This window comes from Hibiscus syriacus, unplaced genomic scaffold (genome assembly GCF_006381635.1).
Source record: "Hibiscus syriacus cultivar Baekdansim isolate YM2019G1 unplaced genomic scaffold, ASM638163v2 tig00110183_pilon, whole genome shotgun sequence".
NCBI classification, from domain to species: domain Eukaryota; kingdom Viridiplantae; phylum Streptophyta; class Magnoliopsida; order Malvales; family Malvaceae; genus Hibiscus; species Hibiscus syriacus.
Genome location: NW_024062614.1, coordinates 36275 through 62311, shown reverse-complemented (window position 1 = coordinate 62311; position 26037 = coordinate 36275). Strand labels below are relative to the sequence as shown.

General features: G+C 35.7%; 3 protein-coding genes and 1 pseudogene across 5 annotated transcripts; 3 read left to right on the top strand and 1 right to left on the bottom strand.

Moving 5' to 3' along the window:
* Positions 1-699: 699 nt before the first annotated feature.
* Positions 700-4639, top strand: LOC120217076 (annotated as a pseudogene).
* Positions 4640-5315: 676 nt separating this feature from the next.
* Positions 5316-7829, bottom strand: LOC120217110. Its single transcript, XM_039214318.1, has 3 exons — positions 7490-7829; positions 6603-6754; positions 5316-6174 (listed from the first exon to the last, which is right to left on the bottom strand). Exons 1-3 carry the CDS (start codon positions 7734-7736, stop codon positions 5500-5502), a joined length of 1074 nt encoding a protein of 357 aa, XP_039070249.1. The 5' UTR covers positions 7737-7829; the 3' UTR covers positions 5316-5499.
* Positions 7830-11170: 3341 nt separating this feature from the next.
* LOC120217108 (arginase 1, mitochondrial) lies at positions 11171-14389 on the top strand. Of its 2 annotated transcripts, XM_039214317.1 has the most exons (7): positions 11171-11356; positions 11437-11585; positions 11672-11831; positions 12250-12383; positions 13102-13311; positions 13644-13754; positions 13976-14389. In XM_039214317.1, exons 2-7 carry the CDS (start codon positions 11439-11441, stop codon positions 14243-14245), a joined length of 1032 nt encoding a protein of 343 aa, XP_039070248.1. In that variant the 5' UTR covers positions 11171-11356; positions 11437-11438; the 3' UTR covers positions 14246-14389. The 2 variants fall into 2 exon arrangements, with proteins under 2 accessions (XP_039070248.1, XP_039070247.1); XM_039214316.1 differs by lacking the exon at positions 11171-11356 and having other exon boundaries at positions 11363-11585.
* Positions 14390-14976: 587 nt separating this feature from the next.
* LOC120217107 lies at positions 14977-24245 on the top strand. Of its 2 annotated transcripts, XM_039214314.1 has the most exons (10): positions 14977-15327; positions 15740-15778; positions 16010-16136; positions 16485-16546; positions 17359-17426; positions 17748-17797; positions 18196-18265; positions 20714-20837; positions 21162-21278; positions 24106-24245. In XM_039214314.1, exons 1-10 carry the CDS (start codon positions 15034-15036, stop codon positions 24205-24207), a joined length of 1053 nt encoding a protein of 350 aa, XP_039070245.1. In that variant the 5' UTR covers positions 14977-15033; the 3' UTR covers positions 24208-24245. The 2 variants fall into 2 exon arrangements, with proteins under 2 accessions (XP_039070245.1, XP_039070246.1); XM_039214315.1 differs by lacking the exon at positions 17359-17426 and having other exon boundaries at positions 17737-17797.
* The last annotated feature ends 1792 nt before the right edge of the window (positions 24246-26037 follow it).

The window sequence follows — 26037 nt, the reverse complement described above, 5'->3', positions numbered from 1 at the left end:
GGATGCAATCAGACATTTGCTGTTCATCATTCTAAGAGTACCTCTAAAAGTTCCAGCGTTTGCATATCTGAACTCTGAACCGGAACCGGAAGACTGTCCCGGTTACACATGAGAGATTTGGAATAAAATAATAATTTAATTATAAAAAATAAAAAATGTTGAGTGAGTAATATAATTCATCTTATAAAATAATCTTAATTAATAATTAATTTTTTATTAAATAAATATAAATCAAATTATAACAATTGGACAATAATATTTTAAATATTAATAGAAAACTGATACTTTTGTCTTCTTAATAATTAAAACATTAGAAATTTATAGAAAATAGAAAAAAAAAATTGACAACCGTCTTTTAAATATTAGTAGAAAGTGATACTGTTGTCTTCTCAATAACTAAAACATCAGAAATTTATAAAAAGAATATATAAAAATGATAAAAACTAAACTCGTTAAAATGTATCATTATGGTAAAAAGAGATAAATTTAAATATCAATATAAATTTAGAAAATTAATGAGTAATGTGAAAAAATAAATTTAGATATTGATGTGAATAAAAAATTATCAATAATATAAAAAAACAAGTAGGAATTAAAATATAATTTATTCCTTTAATATAATAATAGCTTAAAGAAAAAACCTTGTTTTCAATTTATTAAAAGAAAACCTATTTTTTATTGATAATCAGAAATTGGAGTCAAACGTAAACTCTTTGAGAAGATAAATTTACTTTTTAGAAAAGGGAATAGAGAAGTAGAAATCCCCAGAAATGGTAGGTTTCTCATAATTTTCTTCATTCCAATTCTTTTCAGTATTATCCTCTCTGTTATGTCGTTTTTCTGTCTCCTAATTAAAAAAAAAAATCTGCTATTTCATCACTTATTTAAGTTTATTTGTAAAAAACAGTTTTTTTTTTCAGCATTCAAATAAATTCTTTTGTTTGTTTATCCATTCTTATTATTATCAATTTGCTCAGATTTTAATCGGCTGATTGTTGACGTTCTTTTTATAATCTGGGTGTTCCGTATAGAAGAAGTAAGGTTTTTGGTTTGGGTTTTTAATTTTCAGCATTCAAATAAATTCTTTGGTTTGCTTATTCATTCCGATAATTCTTCAGTTTACGCAGATTTTAATTGGTTGATTGTTGACGTACTTTTTATAATCCGGGTGTTTCGTATAGAAGAAGTAATGTTTTGGTAGGGTTTTAAATGCTGGGTGGGATTGTAAGCGCCTAAGAACCGATGTTATAACGAGGTTCGAATTCGAGCAACAATGGAGAACATGGGTTTCCTTGTTGCTTAATGCATGGTTAGAAGAGGGATTTTGTATGTTTTATACAAGCACATTCGAGGCATAGCTAGTGGAAAACAAGGGATTGTTTGGGGGGGGGGAGGGATTATGGGCTGCATCTGCATCAAAGGAGCCAAAGATGAGAGTTTTGACGACAATTGCAATGACGAAAATGGAGATTAAAACAGGGGATCAGTGCAACTGATTGCTCCTACACCAACAAAGAATGATGATCTTTTAGCTGATCGACGTTACTCCCTACGCCAACCATCCAAAACCGGTCGTTTTTCTGTGGATATAGCTGTCTATTCTGCTCGGCCTGTCACCGAACTAGTGGCTGCCAGATGGCCGTCGTGGTTAGTTTCAGTTGCTGGAGAAGTTGTTAAGGGATTGCTGCCTCGGCAGGTCGAATCTTTTGACAAGTTAGAGAAAGTAATTACTTCCCGTCATTCTTTCTCCTAAATCACTTCACTTTTTTGGCCTTTTTTTTTCCCCTTGAACTCAATTTGGTTTCCCCATGCAATTGCATTTCTTATTGTATGCGACAAATTTTTTTCATGAGTGTTTTTGCCCATACTGACATAGTCTTTTGTATATGCAGATTGGTCAAGGAGCTTACAGCAGTGTATATAAGGCTCGTGACCTAGAAACCGGCAAAATAGTTGCCATGAAGAAGGTCCGATTTGCCAATATGGATCCCGAAAGTGTCCGCTTCATGGCTAGGGAAATCATCATTTTACAGAGGCTTGACCATCCTAATGTTGTGAAGCTTTTGTGTATAGTCACTTCAAGGATGTCGAGCAGCTTGTACCTTGTCTTCGAGTATATGGACCACGATCTTGCGAGGCTTGCAGCAACTCCTGGCATCAAGTTCACCGAGCAGCTGGTATATATTTCTCTATGCAATAAAATACCTTGCTCGGGTTATATCTGCTTTGGGTCTTATAAGAGGCATATGCGATTTTGTTGTAGATAAAATGTTACATGCAACAGCTGTTTCTTGGCCTTGAACACTGTCACAGCCGTGGTGTTCTGCACCGAGACATCAAAGGCTCGAATCTTCTGATAGACAACAATGGAGTTCTTAAGATTGCAGATTTTGGTTTGGCAACTTTGTTTAAACCGGACCAAAAGCAGCCACTGACAAACCGTGTCATAACTCTTTGGTACAGGGCACCCGAGCTTTTGCTTGGGGCTAATCGATATGGAGTTGCTATAGATATGTGGAGTGCAGGTTGCATCCTTGCTGAACTATTTGCTGGGAAGCCGATTCTTCCAGGAAGAACAGAGGTAGTTTCTCTTTTATGTGTTGGGAATATGACTGCATGACTGATTCTGCATATTTTTGCAAATGCACTCTCATTTTTCTTTGTTCTTCTGTAGAATAATGCTAACTGACGATGTTACTCGGATATGTATGCCAGATATGGGTATGTACAAGTTTTTCTAAGTTGTTTCGTTTCTGATTACTCCAGGTAGAGCAAATGCATAGGATCTTTAAACTCTGCGGTTCACCCTCTGAGGAGTATTAGCAGAAAACGAAAATTCCACATGCAACTAGTTTCAAACCTCGACAACCTTACAAACGACGTGTTGCTGACACTTTCGGAAACTTCCCGCATTCTGCCTTGTCTCTTGTTGATAAACTCCTCTCGTTGGAACCAGATGTTCGAGGATCTGCTACTTCAGCACTTAGAAGTGAGGTATTTGGACAACCAGCTATATGCCTTTTTGTTGTTGTTTGGTATTTTTTTTCTTCACATCTTGTTCTATGATATTGCTGGACCGATGGTCGAATCATCAGTTCTTTACAACTGAGCCTCTCCCTTGCAATCCCATCGGATCCTATCCTCCAACCAAGGAACAAGATGCTATACTCCGTAATGAGGAAGCAAGAAGGTTGGTTGTTTTCATCCTTTTTTTAACCTATGCATACATAAACTCATGCTACGCTAAGTAGTCATGTCTTCTTGTAATTGCAATTCCAGATTATCAATGAAAGTTAATGGGAAAAAATAACCCAAGAAAATCATATCGATTTATTTTTCATTCTGATGCATTTATCCTATACTGATGGATGCCTGAGAAAGAAAAGACAAGGATGATTCCATGACTTCCTCTTCTTCTTTTGAGAAATTTTTGAATCCATCTTTAAACTTCTATTTTTTCATGTAACTTCAGGAAAAGAGCAGAGGCTGTCAAGGGGCGGGGAGCTGAATTGGTGAATTCACCGGAATTCATTCCTCAGGGACCATCAAAACCAGTTACCACTCTTAATACGACCATCCTAGTGCCTCGGCTATTGGAGTTGATCCTCTTAAGGTCACCTCGCAAAATGGCTTATCTCATTCCTCTTCGATGATCCATATCAGTGCAGTAAAGTCATGGAATAAGGCAGTTTGTATCAGAAACTCTAGCAACATTAGGAAACAGAATTCATTGAACCCTCAGGCCGTCAACACTTCCTATAAAGAAAGATGATAGAGCATCAAACAATGATCAAGCCTCGGTAATTTAACCAACTGTTTCCAACCACTTTTCGTTCAACTTTTCTCGTTATCATCATCATATCATGTTTAGGTCAGATGATCTAGTCATGTTACAGTACATACCTATGTTTCTTCGACACGAGTGTGTCTCGGATATGGATATGGTAATGTCTAACATGGGGATGCAACTCTCTTAACTGCTTAGATGGGTACGTGCAAGATTTAAGATTCGGATGTCAAATATCGAGTTTTGGGTAGAAATGATCCTCTAGTCGACTCCTATCATGTCTTTGCCGTGCATCATTTGTAATGTTTCATATATTCTTAAACTATTGCAGGTTTATGTAGCAAAGGAAAACAAGATCCACTGTTCTGGACCACTGGTGCCTCCTGGTGGAAACAACCCAAGTCATGCTTAAAGAGGATGAAAGACAAATCCAGCAGGCTGCTCGAAAAGGACGAATCGAGAACTGAGGAAAGCAGTAAAAATTTGCAATGTAACACAAGTGCATCATGGTGGGAATACATCGTAAAAACCGTATGCTTTTTGCTTGCTTCCATGTAAGAAGCTTGCTCCGAGAGCTCTCCGATACCATTTTCGCTTCGAAATGCCGAGTTGCAACCCTTGTGAACTTTATTTGCTCGTCGTCAGAAATCAGAATACAACAACATTGAGATGGAGAGGTTAAATTGATTTGGGGTTATGAGACTTTCTGATGTTCATGAAATGTTGATAGGGTTGGTCTGGTTAACTTGCATTGCAATTGCAATTGCAAGCAAGAGGCGGTGCAGGAATTTATTGTGTACAGTACGAATTTGCTCTTTGTTCTTATAGATGGCATTCTTTTTCGGCATCACTTTTTTTTGGGATTATTTTTTATATATACACGTGCATATATAAGAAATTATATCATTAGTACTTACATTATGCATAGATTATGAATTTAGCTCTTATACGTTAATTTAGACACTTTTAGTCTTCAATACTTTTCATATTTTAAAATTTTGATTTTAATTTAATTAAATTAATTTAATCTCTAATTAGATGATGATAAATATCACTATTAAGTTAGAGGATACTTCTTTAATTTTAATTTATTTAATCTAATAATTTTTTTCCTGCGCTAGGTGGGATTTGAATCTGGTACAAGGAAAGATCATACCGACACCTGAACCGCGACCTATTCCGTTACATTTTTTATATGTGCTCAACTTCACAAAGCTTATCAATCTCTTCATCATCATCTTCCACTTCTTTTTCTTGGAGAGATAAAAGATAGTATGGTGATCAAAGTAAAAGAGGTAAAAATAGTATGGGGACGAATGGTGTAGTTTACCAAAAAATTTAGGATCATTAGTCTCCGGCCTAATAAAAAAATTGACTAAAATATATATATATATATATATTCAATTTAGGTGCTTAAACTCTAAATTGAACGAAAAAAAATTAAGCAAATAAATGAAAAAAGAGATACAGTAAGCTTTAGTTTCCAGGTGAGTAGCTGGTTTCTGATTGTACCGGTTCAACAACCCAGTTGGGTGCAGTTTTTTCTATCACTGAACAGGAGAAGAAAAGGAGAATGAAGATCATTTGATTGAAAGAGAAAAGGCAGTTAATATTATGTACATATGATTCATTATCTACATATCAATATTCAATACTCAACTTCTTAATTCTATATTCATCCATTAGGCACATTACCAGTCAGATGACCTACCCTATATATCTTGCTTTGGCTTCCTGCTTAATTCTGAGTACTGACCACCCATTTCCTGCAAAATCTCCTTCCACAAGCTTTCCGACCAAGTGTCCGATGAATCACCGAAAATCAGATTTGGGCTGCATGCTGCCACGTGCCAATAGCCAGACTCAATTTCCTCTCTCAACTGATCAAACTGCCATCCAGCATACCCGACGAAGAACTTGAAATCCTGAGACTTGAGCGTTCCTCTCTTCACCAGCTCGGCAGCTTCCTCCAAACTATTTTTAGCACCGAAACAGAGGCCGGGAATCACCTCTTCGAACCCAGGATTAGATTTCTTTCCCACTCTTAAAAGAAACACACTCGCTTCAAGAGGCCCCCCGAAGTGCAGGGAGCAATCGACAAAGGTAGTGGCTAATTCGTTATTATTGGGTTTCATGTGTTTGATCTTCTTGTGAAGTGGACGATTAACGACAACTCCAAATGGCCCTTCTTGTGGATGTCTGGTTCCGGATCTCAGAAGGAGAACCACTGTTCGTTCAAACGAGCGAACTCCATCAAGCTTCTCAGTGGCAAGAAGAACACAGCCGGTCTCTGACACCGAAAGTGGGTGTGCCCATTTCTGGCCAAGAGGTTTCGACACATGAGGTGTTTCACCTTGTTTATGAGCATCGGAATCTGTCTTTTCCACCTGTTAAAAGTTATTTTTTTCTATAGATCAAGAATTCCAAATTTTATACACATCGCTTTCAATGCTTTTCACATACATAACAGGTCAATTAACATTGAAAAGAACTAACAATAAACTAGAAAGTAAACAGATTTTGCTTCCAAATGCAGCATATGATAAAAGCAACAAAAAGTTAGAATAATTACAAAATTATACTGTTAGAATAAGCACAAGGAGTTCATTTGATTTCTGCTGCATGCATAGCCGTATCCTTGACTAAAGAAATTTGTTTCTTAGAAACAATAAGAGAAAGACTTGTATCCGACATATAGATACAAAGATATGACCATACCCATGTTCGGCTCACACCTGAGTACATGTAACATAGATTTTACCCCTCAAATATTGGAGAAGCAGAATGTACACAATTAAAGGACGAAAGACGTCACCTGGTAGTTATTATATAGAATTGCCCTGAACTCTCGCCAGTTTTTGCTTACATCATGGGACTTCTGAGAAGCATCATCATCAGATTTGTTGCTGCCTGAAGAATTATTTATTCTCGAATTGTCTCTATCAGGAATTGATTGATCACCATTTCCTGGATAAATTCCCACAAACATTCAAAAACCGTGTTAAATTCAAGTTGTGGCAACTCTGAAATGCCGATTTATGTATTGAATCATACACCAAATAATAATAACAAGATGAAATCAAGGAAACAAAGAGGAACGTAAGACTAAATGATTTATAGATCACCAAATCTAAATGAATATTGCCAACGACCTCTTGTCCTAGCAGCAAGAGACTCACATGATACCAATACCTATACTTCTGTCCTTCATATCAAACACACAAGAGGGAAAAAGAAAACAATGCAAGGGGGAAAAAAAGGATTTTCAAGACACATTTGAAAGAGACACTATAGACCAAGACTAGGTACCAAAGCCACAATCCTAGGCTCCTAGCTCGAATAAGAAAAACTTCAACATTTAAACCAAATCGAAATTCCAATAAACACTAACAATTCTACAGTTAAGATTAGTACATCAAATCACTAACCTTTGTGAGTTCATTCATTTCAAAACTAACACTTTACTGTTTCAATCAAATGGTCAGTCACCGTCCTTCAATGTTCAAAACTAATCCATTATTTGAATTAATCATCCTTAAACGCTTTCAAATACTCAACAAGAAGTAGCTTCAAAAACCCAACGATATAAACAACAAATTATCAACAAAATTAATTACTGAAAAAAAGAAATTAAAAAGTGCCAAAAGCTATGGATCTTCCTAAATTTGCATGAGAGAAAAAAAAGGGGAAAGAAAGGCACACCGGGAGATGAGGAAGGAGAAGATGAATTATCTTGATTATTGTTCTTAGCCATAGCTTTAAAGGTGAAAGAACGATGGGCAGATGAAGGAAGGCATATTCTTGAAACCCTGATTTGAGAGACTCCGAATTTCGAAATCTTGCAAGCATTGGATCTTTCAGGAATCGAATTTCTCTTTGTCAACAAAGCAGCAGAAGCAGGAGGATTCCCAGGGTTTGCGTTCTTCAAGTGAACCGCCCAAAGATCCATTTTTCTCTCTAAAAAGTCAGCTACTTGATCTTCTTTCCCCTGCTCAAAGCCGAAACAGTATCGTTTGGAATAAAACAAGGAAATTACGATGATGAGAGAAAATCTGTAACAGATTATATGGATTTGATTATTAATGGAATTATTAAGGGTTAACTACATGGATGGTAACTTATTATTGTATTTTGTTCACTTTTGATCACTGATTTCAAAAAACATAAGATATGATCAGTTTCGTTTTTATTTAATTAATACATAGTCACCCTGAGTTAACTGCCGTTAACAGTAGTTAAATATTTGTTATATAATCACACATATTATTCATGTTATTACATATCTTTTAATTTAGTCGTAGTTTTAATAAATTAAAATAAATTTAATCCTCTAATCAAACGATACCACTTGTCATGCCATTAAGGTTGTTAAAAAATACCAGACCCGATTGAGCTGATCAGTGGACTCGCTAATCCAGTTAAAAAAATATAAGCTATTTATAATAAAAATACCTAATTTTCGGGGTCAGGTGCCCTACAGGATTTTTGGGTCGAGCATGAGTCACAAAATGTTGGTTAACTGGGTACCCTCTAACTCGATACCTGATTTATTATATATATAGTTTATTTTATATTAAATTTTTATTCATAATCCTCAAATTATTTCACTCTAACATTTTAAAATCTTAATTTCTTAAATTTTGACACCATAACGTTCTAAATTCTTAATTTCTTAAATTATTTCACATTAACGTTCTGAATTATTTTTAAAAATATTTATTTTAACTTCAAAATATTTGAAATTTAATTATATTTCTTTATTTTAAATTTTAATAATTTTTATTTCAATTATGTAATCTAAAATTTTAAACTTTATGTGTTATATAGACTTTTATTTTAAATTTTATAATTTTTTATATAATTTTTTTAAAAATAATATAATTTAAAGAAAATAAAATATTATGAAACGATACTCATGACCCAAATTATTTATAACATAATTATATATATATATATATTAATTTATTAAAAATAATTTACTATTAACTTAATTTAAAAATATTTTATTTTATTTTCATTTAAAATATATAATTTATTTTAATTTATTAAAAATATAACTAAATTAAGAGAATATGTAACTTACAGGGACTTGCAGGTACCAAATGTGTGGGTATATCAAAATATTTAACTGTTGTTAACGACTAGAGCTGGGTATACGGGCTACCAGCCCGTTTAGCCTGTGGGTTTTGGCGATGCGGGCTTAAACGTAACGGTTTAAAAAACCCGCAATCATAAACGATCTTGAATTCTAAGGTCCGCGGCCCGTCCATTTAACCTGCAGACTAAACGGGCTTACACGTTTACTGTTACTGTTTATGTGAAAAAAGAGAGAAGTTTGGGAGATAGAGAGAAACGACGGAGAAGGGAAACAAAAAAAAAATGAAACTATGGTTCCTAAAATTTTATAAGGGCGTATATATGATATAAGTCGCACAAAACAACGTGTTTTAGGGATTTAGGGCAACCATGACAAATTTTAATGTGCTAATCGTGTAAGGGCTCTACCCACTTTTAAATTAATGCAATATAATCCTCAAATATAGTTTATTATTTTAATTTAGCACTCCAATTTCATGTATTTTTTTATTAATGCCTCAAGTTTTATATATTATTTGCATATTATGTTACTTTACCTTTTTAATTTAATTATTATATTTATACATGGTTTAATATTTTGATTTGTTTTTTTCTTCTGTTTTTTAACGTATATGTATATAGTTTTTCTTATGATTAATTATTGGATTATAATAAACGTTTTATGGCTTATATATATATATTGATGATATTAATTATAAATGGTAAATACGTATATAAAAAGATAGAAACATTTTTGCTTATGTTATCATATTACGTTACCATATGTATAATTAATACATTCGAACTTCAAAATTGGATATCATCAAATTAAAACGTGAATTGAGCTTTAGATTTCAGTGCACATAAAACGTAAATTAGGCTATGGCTAAAATGCACATAAAACGTGAATTGGGCTAAACATGAATTGTCTTCCGTAAAACATAAAATAAATTAAAAAAAATAATTAAATTAAGTGGGTTACCCGCAGGTATACCCATTAAACCTGCGGGTTTAACGGTCCGAGCTAATAAATCCGCAATTTAAACGAGCTTTATTTTTTGAGGCCTGATGCCCGCACGGGCCACGGGTTATACGGGTAGCATACGGGCCTTAGCCCATATACCCAGCTCTATTAACGACAGTTAGCTCGGGGTGATCAAATATTGTTTAAATAAAAAAGTAAGTGATGATATCTTATATATTTTGAAATTAATAACTAAAAGTGGTTAAAACCCAAAGATAAGTGATCAAGCGTGAGTTAACCCAATTATTAAAGGGGAGAATGCAAAGAAAATAGATGCGCAATACAGCTAGGAACTGAAAATGACTCGCTTGGCCTCGAATGGAGTGAGAATATGCTTTATTTTAGACTTTTTTTTAGGGTCTAGATGTTTGGATAAATAACACTATTAGTCCTTCATCGGTTGTCATGTTTCTCATTTTATCACCTAATTATATACTCTTTTAATTCAATCACTAACTCTATGGAAATAATTTTTTGGACAAACTATTTAACTGTCGCCAAACTTTCAAATAGCTTTCATTTTGGTAAAACCCCCCCTCAATTTAGTCATAATCAATAGAAAATTATTTATTTTAGTTGTTCAAACTATAAAGTTATTATTTTTGAGTACCCGAGTTCGACCACCATAGAAATTAGGAGTGTGAGCATTCAATATCAAAAAATTAAAAGTTACATTTAAATATATAATGTTTTGTACTTATCCCGAATTAATTAAAAAAAATCTCAAGCATTGATGTTCAGCCAATAAAACTCACTTTTCCGTCCGTAACCCACTCTATGAACCATTAATACGACATATTTCAACTCCACACCAAGTTATATTTTTTAATTATAATCGAGAATTTCCCAAATTTTAAGAACCATGTTCAGTCCTTATGGAAGAGTTATAGGCTATTTGTGTTCATATCATTGCAGGAGAAGTTCCGTCCCAAGGCATTTGTTGGATGGGATGATGTCTCATTATTCTATTAGTTAATCATTGTCCAAAAATTATTTACTTAAATTTCAAAGAATAAAGTGTCAACTCCATTTATTCTTATTAATAGTGTCTATAATATATTATTAATAAATTAAAAGATATAAATAAATATTATTATAATTGCTTCAAACAATTAAAAATATAATAATACGTATGATATTTTTATAGGGTTGTGTGAGAGTCAGAGAATGCATTGGTATGCGCATTGGGGCTCGTGACGTTTGCCCCGTGATTGGTTATTAGTTAGTGTCATCATCCCATCCCATGATTATCTTATGTGACTCAGCAAATCACCAACGGTAATCCTTCTTTATTTCTATATCCCCAATCACTTCCATTAATTCAAGGTACCGTCTTCGCAATTTTCACACTGTTGGTACAAAGCAACCCACCCCCACTGCCTCCTTCGATATCCGAATCCCCTGTTTTTTACTCACTCTCCTGAAGTTTTCAAGTTCCTTCTTCTTGTACGTCATCTTCAAGCTCAAAGGTACAAAGCAAAATGCGCCTGCTTTCATTTTTCTAAGCCAACCCATCATCATTAATTTATGAATCTATGTTTTTTCACAGATATGTCAGGCTCAGGGATAGTGCGAAGAGGGATTCATTATTTGCAAAAGCTAAAAGCTGCGAATATACCTTCCGATTTGATAGAACAGGGCCAAAATCGTGTTGTTGATGCTTCTCTTACCCTAATCGGCGAGAGGGCAAAGCTCAAGGTTATATATATACAACTTAAACTGATTGCTTCTCTTGATTCCCCCCTTTTAAGGCTTTTGAACTTCATAATTAATATTATTTCCAGGGACAACTTGTGCGTGCTTTGGGTGGCTCTTTAGCGTCAACAACACTGCTTGGAGTTCCCTTAGGACATAATTCATCCTTTCTTCAAGGACCCGCTTTTGCTCCTCCTCGTATTCGGGAGGCTATCTGGTGTGGCAGCACCAATTCTACCACTGAAGAAGGTGGGCTCTTCGTTTCCGTTCAGTAAAGGATGTTATCATTTATTATATCCCTCCTACGAGAATTATATATATATATATATATTGTTGGTACTGGACTACTGGTCTATATTACTCAGATTTAGGCGCTAGTGACGGATATGAGAGTGTTCGACACCTGTATGTTCAAATTTTTCTAAGTTTTTTAATGTATTTGGAGGACCATATCCCTATACTCTGAATATTGGTCAAAAACTAATGTTGGCAGTCACCCCTGGAAATTTCAAATTATCATATATTTTAGATATTTTCTTTGTATTTTGGACAATATGACAATGTGAATTTTGGACACATTGTGATGGAAGTGGTTAACATTTGGAATCATATTATAAACAGTTAACCTGTTAATAATATTCTCAAACTGTGTACCCTGGTCCTGCAGGGAAGGAACTAATGGATCCGCGGGTGCTAACTGATGTCGGTGATGTCCCTGTTCAAGAAATCCGTGATTGTGGTGTAGATGATGATAGATTGATGAAGGTCATAAGTGATTCTGTCAAGCTAGTAATGGAAGAGGTGAGTTGTTCTTTACCTTCTTTTTTCTGAATTACTTTGATTGATAATGATGAGTGTGTTGGACCGTTTACATATATAGATCTTGATTTATAGACTGTTCGAACTCTGGAACTTTGTCCTGGAAACAATCTTGTGATCATCTCTGTGTTGAAATAAGTTGAATTTTGCTTTCCACTAGTTTTTCAGTTTATCTTCTTTCTTCTGAGTTACTTTGGCTGATTATGATGAATGTTATTGTGCTTAACTGCTTACATCTTATACATATTTCAAACTCAAGAACTTTGTCTCAGAAACAATCTTGTGATCATCTATTTGTTGAAATAGGTTGAATCTTGCTTTCCACTATTTTTTCGGTTTAACTTCTTTCGTAAGGGTTGCTTTGACTGATTGTGATGATTGTTGTGTTGAACTGCTTTCATTTAGATCTTTGATTATACCCAATTTGAGCTTTTTAACTTTGTTCTGGAAACAACCCTGTGATCCCCCAATGTGTTGAAATAGGTTGAATCCTGCTTGCCTCTAGTTTTCGGGTCGTCCATTTTAGAAATCTTTGATCTTTCCTATCAAAAAATTTTAGAAATCTTTGATCTGTTAAATATTTCTCACCAAAGCATTTTGTTGAGTGGGGGAAGGTCGTTGTTCTGAGAACCTTTTCTCATGATGCTTGTTGCAATCAACATAGATGAATCTCAACTTTTTTCAATGTCCATGCTTTCAGGATCCATTACGCCCACTAGTTTTAGGTGGCGACCATTCAATATCTTTTCCTGTTGTAAGAGCAGTCTCTGAGAAGCTTGGTGGACCTGTTGATATACTTCATCTAGACGCCCATCCTGATATTTACGATGCTTTCGAAGGAAACAAGTATTCACATGCATCTTCATTTGCTCGAATTATGGAGGGTGGTTATGCTAGGCGGCTTTTGCAGGTAAATTTAACAAATGTCTGTTACGGTTAGGTTTTCTCAAAAGTATTTTAGACATTCATGTTTTGTATATCTTGGATTGGATGGTGCGTTTTGCAACTTCCGATTTTCCGTCACCTCCGTGTTTTCTTACCTTCTTTTCAAGAAGTCATGTTTGTTGTGCCTCAAGTTCTTCGATGACAGAATGATGAGTTCTCTTATATGTTGTTTTAGTTGTTTCATCTTTGCGTTTACAATCATTCTGTTGTTTTATGAACACATCATGACCATATGCTGAAAAGGGGATGATATATCTTGTTTTGCAAACTAATTGATCAAGTGTGCTGTTATGGTAGGTTGGCATTAGATCGATAAATACCGAAGGGCGCGAACAAGGAAAAAGGTTCGGTGTGGAGCAATACGAAATGCGGACATTTTCAAGAGACCGCCATTTCTTGGAAAACCTGGTCTCTCATTCTCTTCCTCTCTTCCTTACTGTTATCTCGTTCGCTCAACACACGACTATGTTGTGTTTTCACTCATGAATTCATTGCAGAAAATGTTTTCTGAAAATCTTAAACGGATAGTTTTAGAATTGAAAACTAGAAAAACTGTTGTTTGGTTTGATGGAGGAGACTAAAAGCTGGTTAGAATTTGAGACTAATAATACAATAGTTTACTTTGACAGAAACTAGGGGAAGGAGTAAAAGGTGTTTATATTTCAGTGGACGTGGACTGTCTTGATCCTGCGTATGCCCCGGGGGTATCTCACATCGAACCAGGAGGCCTTTCATTTCGCGATGTTCTCAACATTCTGCACAATCTTGAAGGAAATCTGGTTGCTGCCGATGTCGTGGAGTTTAATCCACAACGAGACACGGTCGACGGGATGACTGCAATGGTTGCTGCTAAGCTTGTAAGAGAACTGGCGGCTAAGATGTCAAAACTTTCGTCTTAAATTCTGGTCTTTGGAGCAAGCCCTCAAAAGGAATAATAGAAGGCGCCCTGCCCAATGTTCTATTTTCTGGTAGATTTTAGCTTGGAACTTTTGACAATGCTATTGCCATCTTTTAGCTGAATAAGATTTATACTGTTCCCACTCTATTTTGTTTTGGATGATATCTGTACTCCTCATTTTAAGGAATGAGTTTGGAAATTAAATTTTCTAATATTTAAAAAAAAATCAATATAATCGTATCTTGCACAGTTGCACATACTAACATTCAATACTTATTATAGTTTGTAATCATAATTCATTTGCAAGTAATTATTTTTGACATAATGTAAAAAAGGTCCCTTACGATTGTCAGTTTTCTCAATTACATCTTTAAACCTTTTTTTTCCAATTCAAACCATATCGTTTTTTAATAAGTGTTTTAAATCATTAAATGATCAATTTAAACTTTAAGGATGCAATATAAACATAAGAAAACATTGAGAGTTTTTATTTACGTTTAATTTATAATTTTATTTTATAGCTTCATAGTTTCCTTATACAAATAATATCATTTTAATTATGTTATTTTAATATATTCTTAAATTAATTTAAATTATACATAAGACTCTTTCATAAAACAAATTGTATATATTTTTAATCTAAATCAATAACATCAATTTTTTTAATTGGGACGTTTATATAGTAAATAAAAGTTTACAAATAGTTAAGAGCTTTACGGGTTGCATCTTCTTTCACATAAATATCTGTTCAGAATTTGCCTCCAGAAATAGAGTTGTTGCTAAGGAAGGATGATGGCTTGTTGTTCAGCCCCTCCCCTCACTTGTTTGTTTTCCTCAAACTCAATCAACAATCCTCCATCTCCAACAGCTTCACTTCCAGCTTCAAAGCTGCTTTTCTCATCGACAAACAAGCAATGGGTCTCACGCAGAAACAGATTCTATCTGGCCAAACCACCTGAACATGATTTAATAGACACGAGGCAACCATCCCCACAAGTCTCTACACAAAGTGCTGGCGATGATGATGCCAATCCATCCACCAGTTTCTTATCTATTCTTTGTCCTCTTCTCAGATTATTCTCTGTATGTCACTCTATGTCTTCTCGAGTACTCCGTCCTATGAATTTTGGTGATATGTTTTGGGTTCCATGGATCATTTCTTCTCTCATAATTATTTTTTTAGCAAGTGGAGATTTAGCACCTTCTCTGTTAGGAATCTAGTCTAAGGGTTTCTTCTTCATTAGTTTCCTGACTGTGTTTCTGTTTAAATTTGATCCATCAGTAGCTAATGCAGTTGATTTGCTGTCTTTCTGCTGCACTGTTAATTGCATTATCACTTAGGAAAGCTTCTGTAGCTTTAAATAAATTTTCTTTCCTCCATTCTCGTATTTAGAACAGATTTCATTTTTTAGTATACGCAGTTATAATTGTGTGGTCTTTCTCTGTAACTATTCATCTCTTGCCTTATTAATGCCTTTTGTATCGTGGCTTGCAGGTAGGAGATCCCTCCCAAGAAAGGAATCATGCGCTGGAGGTATAACCCCTTTAAAGAGTCACCCTTTTTCTCATCACTCTTATATTATATCATTTAATTCTTTGCCTGAAATATTATTGTCTTTGCCCTTTTATTTTACTTCCTTAAGTTTCTTCAGTGTTTTCTTTACATAAATGATAACTGTAGAGCCAATTTTCTTTACGTTTCTTTCATCAGTGTTTGCATACGCAGAAAGTTTTAATTCTTTACTTTTTTCTGGCTTAATAGTAGGTAGCAACATCTTCCTTATCCACCTTGGCAAGATTTCCTTGGGGATCAAAATCACTATCGGAGGGCATAGAGAGCCAAGATATAACCATTTCTGATCCTCCTATTCGTCTGCAACTCTTTGAATTTGGTAACTTTCTTTCTAATCGTGAGGTGTGGTCATCATATTCATATGCTTATAGAAGGAAAAAAGAGATAAGTTGCTTTCTTCTACATTTTAACTACGGGGTTCAAGTTTAGCAATTCGACTTGCTTTTTTTTAGCTTCGTTTTCCTTATTCAGTGTTTTGGTTGCATAAGTGGATGGAAGAATGAGCATTAGAATTGAAAATTAGCATGTTGGAATAACCAAGTTCTTACGCCTTGTGGTAAAAATAATCATTACATTTAAGATAAGTTTGAATGAATTGCTTGCTTCAATTGGCATTTTCTGAAATTCAAGGTTTTCACCGTATTAAATATTTGATTTTTGTAAACAGAAGCATGCCCCTTTTGCAGAAGGGTTCGAGAAGCATTGACAGAGCTGGATCTTTCTGTAGAAGTGAGAACTGCTAGATGTTTTTGTAGAAAAATTTATTGTCTATCTCAATTGACCAAATTTTATTAGCTTCTGTTCAGTTTGATGAAACATTTTATGTTTGATTCAAAATAGTTGATGCAAACAAACAATATTTCAGTTGTAATTAGGGGAAAAAAGCAGTATTTCATCACAGCCTGTTGCAAGGTTGGATTGGATGGCTTAATCATGTCGGCAGATAATGCAAATCTGTAGTCAACCTAAAAGACATGAAGTTAGCTGATCGGGTGTTATAGAGTTTGTGTAGGATTTACAAGTTTTGCGAATCTGTTTTTACATTGCTTAACCAGAAAATTCCCAGAGGATGTCTTGTTATAAGTTAAAAGTATCTATCTTATATTTGACGATTTATTCTGGTTATTAGATATCTGAAAATATAGGAGTTTGGATTTAAGAATTCAAATTTCTTTTAGCTTCTTTCATCCTAAAGAATACTGCCCTAAGTTAGCGGCTTCTGTACATATGGATTGGGAGGGTGACTGAATAAACGATATAAACCTTTTTGGATGATTCTTAGGAGTTTCATGTTTATTGCACCTTTTAGATGATTGGAACTGACTCTAGTATAAATATACACTTTATATTCTTCTTATAATATATAAAGGTACTACTACATAGGAGTTTTTATCACATACATAATACATATCATCCCCGTTTTGACTAGATTGCCAGCATCTTGTATCTTTATCACTTTTATGAGATGCAGTTTTTTTTAACGCTTTGATGTTATCTAGTTTCTTGCATCGTGATACAAACTTTCTATCATTTTTGTACAGGTCTATCCCTGTCCGAAAGGTTCTTTAAGACATAGAGAAATGGTTAGAAGTTTTGGTGGAAAAGAGCTGTACGTGGTTCTCTATCTTATAGTTGTACTTTGGTTGTATGAAGCTGTTGTTTTCTTTGATTTTTGGTTGGTTTGTTGCTTGGAAGTTCTTAAATCGGATTGAAACTCTAGATATTTTGAATATTAGCAGTTTCATATCTTGAAGTCATTGTGTAAATTTGTGTTTATATTAATTTTAAACCTATTTAACTGAGCATAATTGGTCTCGGTTTCATCAATCCTATATGAAGATTTTTTGGTGGAAAAGGAGCAATTAATGTTGTTAAGTGTCTCTCGTTTTTTGTTTTACGGAATTTTAAAGTTTCTGAAGTTATCATGCAGGTTTCCCTTCCTTATTGACCCGAGTGCTGGGATATCAATGTATGAAAGTGGTATGTCCTGAAGCTTTTACCTCACCTTGACGGTTGTTTTGTGCAAATGTGCTCCATAAATCATGATTATGTTTAATAATGAAAACGAGCATGATAATTGTAGGTTACGTATGAGAATGATTTTATATTTATATATCATGATATTATATAATATTATGTGGTTTTGAATAGAAATGAAAACATCATATTCTTTTCCCATGAACACATCAGGCGCTTTATGGATGCCTATTTATATACAAGTCAATGGAATCTAACATGATCCCTAGCGGACTGCTCTTATTTATAAGTAGTTATACAGTTATTTTATATGGTAACCTGTAAAATAGTAGCGGATTCATTCTCTGAATGCTTTTTTGACCACCATTATCAAAATTTGCTGAATGTGCTTTTTCCGGTAGGTGATATAGTCAAATACCTATTCAAGACCTATGCTAAAGGGGGAAGCCCCTCGACAGGCCTTTTAGAAAGGTATGGTAATACAAAAGTTACATATCGTGAAGCATATCAAATATTTGTTCAAGTGTGTAAATTGGTTAACCCAAAACCCAGCATCTAAAGGTGGAAGATAGAAAGAGAAACCTTATTGGGGAGCTATTTTTTGTTATATGAGAATGAGACTATGTAACTCGGACTGGGGCACGAGTGTCAGATATGGAGAGCCAAATCAACATGTTATATTTTTATCTAAAGGTGCTTAAATTATAGATATGCACTTGAATCAATATCGAACATGTTAAGCGGCAGAGTTAAAGTGTTTCATGCGTTTTGGCATTTCTTTGATTTGTAAGAACTATAGTTTGCGTCCAAATTCTTAGTTAGTTCTTTTTTTTGATAGGAATTGAAGGCCTCATTAAAAACCTCCTTCTTGATTAGAGAGACTTAAAGAGAAGCTCCTTAATCAGCGGAAGGAGGAAAAGAGTGCCTTAGAATTTCATTGAACATAAGAACACCAAAATACATCCAGATATCGACCCCGTACATAAAACTAAACACCAAAAAACACCCCCATAGCAGCAACAGTAGCTCAACCTAATATCAACCACAACAGCCTCTAAAGGACTAACCCAACTAAAAGCCTAACTCTTGACTCGGAGAGCACCAGAAAACAGAACTCCTAAAAAAGAGACAAAAAATGATAGCTGGCTCAAACCATAGTATCCAAAAAAAACACAAACATCCAGGAGCTTCCATCCACACGAAGAGGGCAGAAAACCAAACTATAGACTCTGGCTCCAAAGCTGGAAAAATGGAATCATAATCTGGCTCCCAGAACAGACAAATCTCCCTCACATTGAACCTTCTATTGATGCTTGATTTGGCTGTATCAGGCCATTAATTGGGGACCCGAAACTTTCTCTACAAACCCCGATATATCTCTGCCATCCAACCTGTCAACCACCGCCCCAACCTGTTGGCCATCCCCATCCTGGTGGGCCTCCACACCCTTGGAACTACTAATAGCACGCCTCTTGATAATGTTAATCACGTTCTTCATCACCTTTGCCTTTAACCAACCATCTAAGTTGGATGAATCAAAAAAATCCAATATTATCTCTCTATCACGTGTAGAAATACAACTTTCGCTGCTTTCAAAAACTGACTCTCTAGCCCCTTGATCCAGCACATTCTCGTGCTCCACCACATCCTCGAATTTTCGATGGAATAATCCCCAAACCAGCAGCATAATTCCTTAAGCCCATAATAAAATCCTCCCCTATGTTCCTTTCCTCTACTTCCCCACCCGACAAGAAGCAGCCACTAACTCTTTCCCCATACAACATAATAGACTTTCTTCATCCACAGAACAACGCTCAGAAATCTTCTCCACCGAAGAGTCCTCGTTTCTGCCAGCTCCCTCAAGACATACCTCCACCACGGGAGAATTAACTGGCGAGACACCGACGAGCTCCCCCACCAAAGATAACGGGGAGGCAACTGCCTCATCCATCAAGAACGAGTCTGCCCAGACCGAATCGGGACTGAAACAAGGCTCAAACTCAGAAATACAAATTGTAAATAACAAGTCCCCGGTTTTCAAAACAACGGATTCTTCCACACGTGTTTGACGGTTTGTAATAATTTGAAACAAAACCCTTTCAAAAGAAGCTGGATTCACAGATCCTTCGTCAATGGAGATAAGTTCTCCCCATTTGTCTGCAATGCTTCTGAAGGTGGAGGGATTCCACAAAAACGGTGGGATCCCTTTGCACGAAAGCCACGCCCGACGGCTGCTGCAATGAAAGTTTTCCGACCACACTTCTACTTTGCCAAAACATTTATTCAATGCCCCCATCTGATTATTCAACGTGAAATCCCTACTCTCATCATCTTCAAAAATGATTAGAACTGCTAACCCGCTTAGCCTCATGATTTTCGGGCCTAAAATGCCTTCCTTATGCATTATGGCAACCAACTCATTCATCTTAAAAAATTTTTTGCACCACCCTACCAAGCTGCCTCTGCAAGATAGCAGCTTGTCCTCGTCAACAGAACCCACAATGGGAGCCTCTAAATGCCCAACATCCTCCCTTTTACTCTTGATCTCGGCTGGTTTTAAACCCGAAAACTTCTTTCTCCAAAAAGCTTCCCGGGGTTGAAATCTGGCCAAAAAAACTCTAACTTCATTACCGCGAATCCTAGATCTGTCAACACAGTTGATAGCCTTCCTTGCGTCCTCCAATCTGGTAAAACGAACAAAGCCAAACCTACTTCATCCCTTGCTTCTTTTGTTAGGGATGAAAGAATCGACCACCTCACCATGTTTATCGAATAACAGCCAAAGCCTTTATGATGAAGACGCTCTGGAATGTTGAAAATGATCACCGTGAAACAAATTTTCCCAGCAGAACTAGTCACCTTACTTGCCATCATAAGACATATTCTTAGTTAGTTCTCTAACAATGTTGCAAATTGCAGCACATTGTTCACTGGATGGATGCCAACAATTCTTCGAGCAGGCCGAGGAATGATGCTATGGGATAAGGCAAGGAAAGACCCACCACCAAGAAAGCTTGAACTTTTCTCGTATGAGAATGATCCGGTAAGATATATATTCTTGACACTCTCTGCATTGTTGTTCTTCTTTTGCTTAGTTTTAAGTTACGCCTTGCAAACTGTTACTTGGATTCGGATGTGTCAGATATGTGTCTTACATGGGTATTTTTATATATTTTTAATGTTTCTTATATATTTCGAGGATCTTCAAAGAGCCATACCCCTTTAGGCTCCATATCCATGTCAGACACGAGTATTAGACACGCATGCTTCAAGAACAATGAAGCTTCATCTGTTGATTCTTGTATTGGAATAAAGCATTATTAGCCTTTGGATACTCAAAAGTTCTCATTCTTTTGCTATTTGACAGTATTCACGAATTGTACGAGAGGCACTTTGTGAGCTTGAACTTCCTTACATCCTTCAAAACGTGGGAGAAGGGTCTCGACGGACGAAATTACTCCTCGAGGCATCTGGATCCAAACAGGTTAGGTCCTTGATAAATTCATATTATCATTCAATTAAAAACAAATTCCTCCTCAAAGTAGTGGTATTTAGATGTAGCATTTGCTCGCATATGCAAAAAGCATCAGGTCATATGCAGTAATAACGGTGAGCCACTTGAACCTTGGCTTTATGTTGCTGGATCCGACACTCATGTCTGATTAGGGACGGAGCCAGAACCTGATAGTGGGGGCAAGGATTAAAAAAAAATTTATATAGGAAATCAGGCCTCATAAAAACCCCCTTATTAACCAGCAGTCTACACAAAGTAGTATGCCTGACATTGAAAGGAGGAAAAGAATGCCTTTATTTATTACTATAATTGAGAACTAACATACGACAATCAAAGAGATACAACCAGAAGCAAAAAACATTTAGCCTAAAATCCTCTTCCTAGATCAGAAAGCGATAGCTTATCCAATTCCTAACTTAGCCAATTCATCAGCTCCCAATTAGCAGATCTAGGGATGTGCCTAACAATGATATCCCGATCTTGAATAATAGCACAAATTTATTTAACAAGCGATTCAAACAGCGGAGTGCAGGAGCATCCAATCCAAAGCTACAGAGCAATCCGACTCAAGAATGAGTCCCCCCTTATCGCCATAACCCGACTCCACAAAAAGATCGGCGGCCCTGGACCAACACCTTCTGAAAACGAACCTAGAACCACCTCCTCACCATTCCTAATTAAACCCCCAATACCTCCTTTTTGCCACTTCTTATCCAGAGCACCATCCACGTTAATTTTGAGAAAGTCACGTGGAGGAGGAACCCACCGCACTGCCGAAGATTTTACTGACTCCGAACTAGAAACCGAATCTGCTAAGGACAGATCTCCAACTAGACTATCAAAAGGGATCGACAAGTCCGGATATCTGATAACAAACCACGAACTACCCTGAATCTTATGAGGAAAAACAATAGGATTGGATCTAACTTCCCTTTTTCAAAAATGATCTCATTTCGGCATTTCCACACTGACCACATAAGTGCCCCTGGTATGAAGGTCCATATAATCGATCACGGAGAAAGCTCATTCCAAGCAGACAGCAAAGCAGCAGGGTTCTCCGGAACAGCAAAAGAAATATTCCAAAGCCGCATGAATTTTACCCATAATCCCCAAACCACCTCACACTGAACAAAAAGATGAGAAGCAGATTCAGAAAACCTGCCACACAACGGACACGAGGAATCACCAATCCCCTCAACACCTCTCTTCAACAACTCCTTAACAGCTAACTTCTGGTGAATAACCTGCCACACAAAAACTTCAACACGAGGTGGAGCCACTCCTAGCCAAACATGATTAGACCAGAAAGGGTTATTTGCAGACAATGCATGAAAACGACTTAGGCAAGACTTCACCGAAAAACAACCTTCCCCGTTGCCAATCCAAGCCCAACAATCTTCCATCAGATGCGTAGAACTGAAATTGCCTAACATCGAATTTAGATGTAACCATTGTTCTAGGTCCCAGTCCGCAAGATTCCTTATCATTTGAAGGTCCCAAACACAACCTGAAGAGTTGAATGATTTGAAGTCAGCAACTCTACCCCCTTATTAGTTGACAGAATAAATAGCCTCGGAAAACGATCTCTCAATGGAACAGGAGCCAGCCAAGTATCATGCCAAAAAAGGATATTTTCCCCATTACCAACTTTTAACTACTAGTTGTTTCTAAGACAAACACCAAAATCATCTCTTGAATTGAAATTCTTAACCACAACCTCCCATATCCACGAGGCTCGATAGGAGGCCAAGGAATACACCGCAATAGAATTCAGATCCAGGTTATTCACACAACAGACTACCTTTTTCCACCACGAGTCTTTTCAATCACAAATTTCTAGATCCATTTTCCCAACAGCGCTTTATTCAACAAATCCAGATTGGAGATTCTTAATCCCCCAAATGTTTCGGACTACAAACCATAGGCCACTTTATCCAATGAATATTCCTTTTCTCTTGTTAACCTCCCCCCCACCAAAAAAAAAATAATACCGCCGTTATAGAGTTCAATTTCTTTAAAACACTAGCAGGCAGTCTAAAAAGATGGATAAAAAATAAATTGGCAGTGAGCATAACACTGATTTGATCATCACAGCCCTTCCAACTATAGATAATGATGATGCCTTCCAACCAGCCAGCTTCTTAAGGAATCTTTGGATTACCGGTTCCCACAAAGCCATAGAATTCCTCTTAGCCCCTAGAGGGAGACCCAAGTATTCTGATGGAAACGTACCCACCGAGCATCCAGTAGAAGAGGCCCAAACCTTAATTAGGTCAGGATCAACATTGATTCCAAAGATCCCACTCTTTGACAGATTTAATTGTAATCCTGCCATTAAACCTTAAAAAGATGGGGAGGGCATAGTCTCACCCACTTTCCACATAGCTCCGTCACCGTGTCTGATGCATATCTGGATATGGATATGAGATTTTGATCCTTCAAGGACCACCAAATTGAACATATATATTCATGTCGGACAGTGGTAAATGTCCGGCACTTAAAATCGAGTTCGAGTTATATACCCTAGACTAGACCTTTGTTGCCCTATCCCCCGAATTTGAGCAGAAACTCTGCTATTAAGGAATATAAGACCATTGGAGCGCTTGAATCATATGTTACTCGGATTTGGGTGTAAATGTAGGACATTTTAGAACTTTTCCCATGTTTTTGAAGGATCTATGGAGATCATATGGGTTGAACACGAGTGACGGATACAAATACTTCAACAAAAATAAAGAGTTAAAGCAATGCAACGAGGTTTGAATTACTAACAACAGGTTTTGATCGTGCTTTGCAGGTTCCGTATATAATCGATCCGAATACGAATACTCAACTCGGAGATTACAAGAAAATACTGTCATATTTGTTCAATACATATTCCTCAGCAGCCACTGTATAGGTTTTTGACATTTAAGTTCTAATCTATTTTGATCTGTCATGTTAAAAACATTCCCAAACACAGTACAAGTATTAGCAATTGAAACTGTTGTTTTCTGGGAACTTGGTAAACATCCACTCATTTGTATGTGATTTCATAACATGTAAACATGGCAACTATCCGATATAGGTATGGAATATAATCCGTCAAGATTTCTTTAAATATATGTAAAAGAAGTAATCACATGAAAAAACTTTAAAATTTGTAATAATAAGTAATAGTCTAGTAATTATAGACTTCAATTACCCTTTAATTTATTTAATTTAATTCTCAACCATTTGACAATGAACGTTAATTTTCTTGACATCTTTAGTACTCAAACTTGATATCTCAAGAAATAACAATTCCTTTATCATGAGGTCACTTGATTCATGTAATTAAAAATTTATGCATTATGTTATTATTTAGAATCCAATAAACAAATGATGGGTAATTTTTACTAAGTTTTCACATACCATTTAGTTTGGTATTATTTTTGAAAAGTACAGTAAAAAATTATTTTAGAAGTGATTTTGAAAAGTATTTTTGTTTGTTTAGTTTAAAACTTTGAGTATTTGAAATTAATGTTAAAAAGAGATTTTAAATAAGTAAATGACCATTTTATAATTTATATTAAAATTTTAATAATATTTTTTTGAAAGGTATGCCTTGTTAAAGTCCCTTCTCAACTAAAGTGTAAGTTACGATATCAAATATTAGAACGAGAACTAACAATCAGTTGGTTTAGTGGGATGATTCACTAGGTCCCTTAAGCAAAGTCAGAGGTTCGAATCCTAGCGTTTGCGAATGAAACAAACTGGATTGGAAGGATCGCCCTCGTCTATATAATACCGATATGGATTAGTAGATCAATAGATCGGATACTATGATTAATTAAAAAAAATATTAGAAGAGTGTCCAAATGTTATTAAACTTAATGTCCAATTACATCAAATTTCATAAAAAATCAGTCATGACAACTACACAAATAAAAGCAAAGGTACTGTGAATAAGCCACAAGTAACGCCATTGAACCTCACGAAGAAAACTTTAAAACAAAACAGATCCGATCACACTCAAGAATACCTCAATCAGGATCATAATCATCAAAGATGCAGACCGAATCCTTAACTCTACTGTTACTCTCTTTAATCAAAAGGTCAGCAGTAATATTTTGAACACCAAAAATATGTATGATCACTCAACGATCTTTATCAACATTCATTGCCAAACTGTTAACCAAAGAAGAGAACATAGGGGTCGCCTTAGAAGGATCCGCGATCCACTTGACAGTCGCATTCGATAATCAACGGATAAAAAGAATGTCAAGCGAACGCCAAGAAGAGATCAATAGCCTAACGGATCGCCAGAATTTCAACCAACAAAGTTGACCCAAAACCAGCACGACATGAGAAATCCATTAGGATTTCTCCACTATTGTTCCCGAGTAAACCGTTAATACCACATGTGCCATTGTTTCTTAAGCAAGCTCCATCGACAGAAGGATAGGGATCCGGTCTGAGGCGACTTCCAAGCAATCAGCAGGTAACCCGCCTTGGATTTAACCAATCTGAAATCTGCACTCGGAGGATCAGCAATCAAACTATCCACAGAGACAAGATTAACATTACCCTTTGCTTTAAACCACCAAGTTGCTCCATACTTAACAATGAGAAATAACTGATCAACATCTAAAATTTTAATATCGAAAACAATCTTATTTCTCATCAACCATATTGATTAATTTAAATCATATTTAAATTTATTAATATTATAATATATAAAATTAATATATTATTTATAATTCAAATA

What these genes read in the sequence shown, in the direction of transcription:
- LOC120217110 (XM_039214318.1), bottom strand. Translation starts at nt 7,736, where the DNA reads ATGGATCTTTGGGCGGTTCACTTGAAGAACGCAAACCCTGGGAATCCT. An exon ending in TTCTCCTTCCTCATCTCCCG is followed by an intron (nt 6,755 to 7,489) that starts GTGTGCCTTTCT and finishes GAATTTATCCAG; the next exon opens with GAAATGGTGATCAATCAATT. An exon ending in TTCTATATAATAACTACCAG is followed by an intron (nt 6,175 to 6,602) that starts GTGACGTCTTTC and finishes AACTTTTAACAG; the next exon opens with GTGGAAAAGACAGATTCCGA.
- LOC120217108 (XM_039214316.1), top strand. Translation starts at nt 11,415, where the DNA reads ATGAATCTATGTTTTTTCACAGATATGTCAGGCTCAGGGATAGTGCGA. An exon ending in TCAAGCTAGTAATGGAAGAG is followed by an intron (nt 12,384 to 13,101) that starts GTGAGTTGTTCT and finishes CCATGCTTTCAG; the next exon opens with GATCCATTACGCCCACTAGT. An exon ending in ATGCTAGGCGGCTTTTGCAG is followed by an intron (nt 13,312 to 13,643) that starts GTAAATTTAACA and finishes CTGTTATGGTAG; the next exon opens with GTTGGCATTAGATCGATAAA.
- LOC120217107 (XM_039214314.1), top strand. Translation starts at nt 15,034, where the DNA reads ATGATGGCTTGTTGTTCAGCCCCTCCCCTCACTTGTTTGTTTTCCTCA. An exon ending in TCTGCAACTCTTTGAATTTG is followed by an intron (nt 16,137 to 16,484) that starts GTAACTTTCTTT and finishes TTTTGTAAACAG; the next exon opens with AAGCATGCCCCTTTTGCAGA. An exon ending in AGCTGGATCTTTCTGTAGAA is followed by an intron (nt 16,547 to 17,358) that starts GTGAGAACTGCT and finishes ATTTTTGTACAG; the next exon opens with GTCTATCCCTGTCCGAAAGG.